General features: G+C 39.1%; 1 protein-coding gene across 1 annotated transcript in view; it reads left to right on the plus strand.

The window, feature by feature from the left end:
* Ptpn9 (protein tyrosine phosphatase, non-receptor type 9) overlaps nucleotides 1–5002 on the plus strand; it is an 80077-nt gene that overhangs the window by 59797 nt on the left and 15278 nt on the right. Inside the window, exons 7-8 of the mRNA XM_005347523.2 lie at nucleotides 989–1082; nucleotides 4529–4595. Of these exons, the coding sequence (XP_005347580.1) occupies nucleotides 989–1082; nucleotides 4529–4595 (161 nt within the window). The remainder of the gene's footprint in view (nucleotides 1–988; nucleotides 1083–4528; nucleotides 4596–5002) is intronic.

Genomic DNA, 5002 nt, shown 5'->3' on the forward strand with positions numbered 1-5002 from the left:
CCTGCAGATATACACACAGACAGAATATTGTATACATAATAAATAAATATTTAAAAAAAAACAAAAAAACCAATAAGGAGATGGTTCTTTGGATAAATCCTCTTGCTTCTAAGCCTAAGGACCTGAATTTGATCCTTGGAACTCACTTTGTGGAAGGAGAGAACTAACTTCTGCAATTCCTGTCTCTTTGACTTCTACATGTACCCCAACACACCAAGTAAATACAAATTTAAATTAAAAAGGTGAAGGAAAAATATATGTAAAAAAGTAAAAAGTATAAATCCCCAGTTCCTATGACCAGAGGCAATACTTGTTACTGTTCAGTCATATCTGTCTTTTAATTTATTTTTACATGAATGAATTCATTATGAAGCTGAATCACTCCCAGTCCTTACCCTTAGTTCCTTCTTTTTACAAGCAGTTACACCTTGTATAAATATGGTGTCTTTCTAGCCATTTTGATTATACTATTATGTATTCATATGTGCCCAACAGTATAGAATACTTTATTCTTTTGATTCAGGGTATTGTGTAATCCTGGCTGATCTTGTACTCTGTATGACCTAAGATTGACATTGAACTTCCGATCCTCCTCACTCTACCACGGGAGTATTGGCCTTACAGGCACGTCCTTCCACACCCAGCTCAGGCAGTGACTGAAGATCAAGCCAGTGTTTTGTGCATGGGAAGCTAGCGCTATTCCAGAGCAACATCCCCAGTGCTCCAACAATATAGGATATTATTATTCATTATATGTGGGAGGTCTTGGTAAGTTTTTAATCAGTAATATATCTAAATCATTTTTTTCAAAGCAAAAAGCAGTGAGGGTTGAGGATATGCAAGCACCCTTTTACTGGGCTACAGTTTATTTTTAGAGGAGTCCTGTGTAGTTCTGACTGTCTTGAAGTTCTCTTTGTAGCTAAGAATGACCTTGAACACCTGATCCTCACGTGTCTCCTTATTTTAACTTGCCTCTTATTTTCTTCAGGTCTCCCGGAAACCTAGAGAAAAACCGATATGGAGATGTACCCTGCCTGGACCAAACAAGAGTGAAGCTGACAAAACGAAGTGGCCACACTCAGGTAGATAGATTGATGCCATTTTTCTCTCGGCATCCTAGGATATTAAAACTCTTCCAAGGTGAAACTTGTACTGTGCTCCAGGTGGTTGAAATGGACTCCAAAGCCAGAGAAATGAGTTTTGGTTCTGGTTTTGCTATGTAGTAGTGTGTGACTGAAGACGTTCTGTAAATGCTCATCTCACCATCCTGAAGAGCAACCACATGGTGGCTCACAACCATCTGTAATGAGATCTGGTGCCCTCTTCTGATGTGCAGGCATACATGGAGGCAGATTGTTGTATACGTAATAAATAAATATTAAAAAAAAGAGACTTTAAGATTCCAATGAAGCCATAAAATTAAAAAAAAAAAAAGAGTTTGTAGCCAACTTAGACTACATAGCAAGACCCTCTAAAGTAAAATAAAGTATAGAGTAAAGTCAGCCAGAGCCTGGGCTGGTTAGATGGCTCAGCAGGGCAAAGCATTTGTTGCTAAGCCTGGCAACCTCAACTTCGATGCCCAGAACCACATGGTAGAAGGAGAAAAATGACTGCTTTTGAGTTGTCATTTAACCTTCATATATGTGCTGTGGCCCACAAGTTCGTGCATGTATCTACACACACACACACACACACACACACACACACACACACACACACACACAATAAATGTAGGGGAAAAACATAAGCAAACAACTCCTGATTATAGTTTTCCTTTCAAAGTAAAGGAAATTCAGAGCATCTATGTAACATGACTTACTTTTGGGGGAGGGGGGCTTTTCGAGACAGGGTTTCTCTGTGTAACAGCCCTGACTGTCATGGAACTCATTGTGTAGTCCTAGCTGGTCTCCATCTCACAGAGATCCACCTGCCTCTGTCCTCCTGAGTGCTGGGATTAAAGGCGTGCACCACCACCTTCTGGGTTAACATCATTTACCATATAAAGGCTTGGTGTTTTAGCCCTTATTTTGTTTGTGGATAATTTTGGGAAAAACCATGGTCATGGTTTCAGACCTTTTTGACCCTTCTCTTTTAGGCACTTATAGTCTTGCTTATGATTCTTGCATATTTTTTTTATCCTTCTTCACTGAGAGTTAGTGAAGCTGCTTGCTCATCGTACTTTCGAAATTGTCCTATTACATTCTCTTCAGAAGTGAAGTACAGTGATTGAGTTGGGTCTCTTAAGTCCAAAATACTTTTTTTTTTCAAGGCAAGGTTTCTCTGTAGCTTTGTTGCCTGTCTTGGAACTCACTCTGTAGATCAGGCTGGCCTCGAACTCACAGAGGTCTGCCTGCCTCTGCCTCCTGAGTGCTGGGATTAAAGGCGTGCGCCAAATATATACATATTTAAAAAAAAAAGAAAAAACCAAAAAAACAATGCCAGCAGCTGTTCTCACAGTAAATGGGAATTTATGTCTAGCCCTTGAGTTTTGTATTTTCATTTTGTTTTTTATTTGTTTGTTTTTGAAATAGGATGTTGTTATATAGCCAGGCTGGCCTCCTGTCTTAGTCTCTAGAATTTTGGTTCAGAGGCATTTATCACAATACCAGATTTGATTATTGACTTACTTGTTTATTGACAATGCTCCTGTATGCCAGACTGTCCTCAAATTTACCATGTAACACAGGATGACTTTATCTCTGATCCTCTGCCTCTCACTTCCAAGGGCTAGGATTACCTGTATACACCAGAATAGGGAGGGTTTTTTTTGTTTGTTTGTCTTATTGTTGAAATAACACCTGGCCTAATAGTTCATTTAAATAAAACCTTAAATGGTGATAAAACTTAAATAGTCCCAGAGAATTAACAGCTAAAGCAAAAAAAAAAAAAACAAAAACAAAAACCAACTGTTAAAAAAAATTACAGGAAGCACATGTGAATAGGGTAAATCCAAATCTTAATTATATTCTAGTCATATTGCCTTCCAGAATTTCTCCTACAGAATTTCTAATTCAGAGAGATGCCATATAGCCCTGTCAGAGACAGACACCAAAAACTTTAGCCAGTGAGCCACAGCTACGTGGCAATACACAGATTAATAAAAATGAGTCAAATTCATCTATACGCATTAGCCAATAAAAAGCTATAGCTAATGGGCCAAGCAGTGATTTAATTAATACAGTTTCTATGTAATTATTTTTGGGCTAACTAGCTAAAAACCAACAAGTGGCCCTTCTTCAACAGATTGGTGCCCAATGTGGGACCCGAACCCAGGACCCTGAGTTTAAGAGTCTCATGCTCTACCGACTGAGCTAGCCAGCCCTTCTCCAACATTTTCTGATGCTGAGGACTGAATCCAGGGCTTCATCGATTCTTTCTAGTTAGAGAGCTGCTAGGAAGCTCTCTAACCCTGAGTTAGAGCAGCTAGACTTATATTTTCAAAAATTGTCCCTCCACCTTTTTTTTTTTTTTGGATTTTATGGGTATATTATTAATTTGTTCTTCTGTTGCTATGATAAACACTAGCTTAAAAGAACTTGAAGAGGAAAGAATTTATTTGACTTATAATCCATCATCGGGGAAGCCAAGGCAGGAACCTGGGTGCAGGAACTGAAGCAGAGACCATGGGGTGCTCCGTACTAGTTTGTTCTCTATGGCTTGTTTAGCTTGATTTTTTTCTGAGAGCTTAATCATTTTAACATCTTTTTTTGGGTTTTTATTCTGTTTTGAGGTATTTTGTTTTTGTCTATAAGTTCATTTTTACAGAGAGGATCTTGCCGGGCAATGGTGGCGCACGCCTTTAATCCCAGCACTTGGGAGGCAGAGGCAGGCGGATCTCTGTGAGTTCGAGACCAGCCTGGTCTACAGAGCTAGTTCCAGGACAGGCTCCAAAGCCACAGAGAAACCCTGTCTCGAAAAACCAAAAAAAAACAAAAAACAAAAAATAAAGAGAGGATCTCTCTATGTAGCTCTGTTGGCTTAGAACTTAATTCTAGACTAGGGTGGCCTTTGAATTTAAAGTCATCCTCCAGCCTCTGCCTCTAGAGTGCTAGAATTACAGGCATGACATTATGTAGGACTTCACTTTTATGTATAATTTGATGTAAGGAACGCTATAATGTCTGTTTGTCTGTCTGTCTGTCTGTCTGTCTGCCTGCCTGCCTGCAGGATCTATCTATCTATCTATCTATCTATCTATCTATCTATCTATCTATCTATCTATCTATCTATCTATCTATCTATCTATCTATCTATCTAATGATATTTGCTGGAGTGGAGCCAATAGCCCACAGAAGAACTGTTCCACTCAGCTCTACCCCTGCCTCTTCTTTACTCCCTTTCCTTACCAATGAAGGTAAAACTCACATTTTTTCCCCCAGTACTAAATTGGCCCTCTTGTTTTTTCATTTTCTGCTTGACAGGAAGAGACTAGCCACACCTTGAACTGAACTTGCCCAACACATACATTATTTTATGAGCCAAGGGGTGTTTTCATGCACTTGCAATAATGTCTCCCTTTTATTATTAGACAGATTACATCAATGCCAGTTTCATGGATGGCTACAAGCAGAAGAATGCTTATATTGGTACACAAGGTAAGCTATTTTAGCCTTACAAGTTGATTTCGTATCACTTACACATGGTTTTTCAATTCAGGTGATTTTTTATTTTAATTAGTTGTACATGTGTGTTTGGTATGCGTGTCAGTCTGTGTATACCTGGTGTATACAGAGATCAGAAGAGGGTGTCAGATGTCCTGGACCTGGATCTGGAGTTATGGATGGTTGTATACTGCACAGTATGGGTGCAGGATTCAAACCTGGGGAAGGCAGCAAGTGTTCTTCACCACTGAGCTCTCTTTCTAACCCCTGTGTCCAGCTTTTATGTAGGTGCAAAGTTCCCAAATCAGGATTGAGCACCAATCATTCTTATCTATTGAGCCCTCTTTCCAGCCTCCAGATTTTTTCTTGTCTTTTCTTTCTTTCTTTCTTTTTTTTTTTTT

This window comes from Microtus ochrogaster, chromosome 5 (genome assembly GCF_000317375.1).
Source record: "Microtus ochrogaster isolate Prairie Vole_2 chromosome 5, MicOch1.0, whole genome shotgun sequence".
Taxonomy (NCBI): Eukaryota; Metazoa; Chordata; class Mammalia; order Rodentia; family Cricetidae; genus Microtus; species Microtus ochrogaster.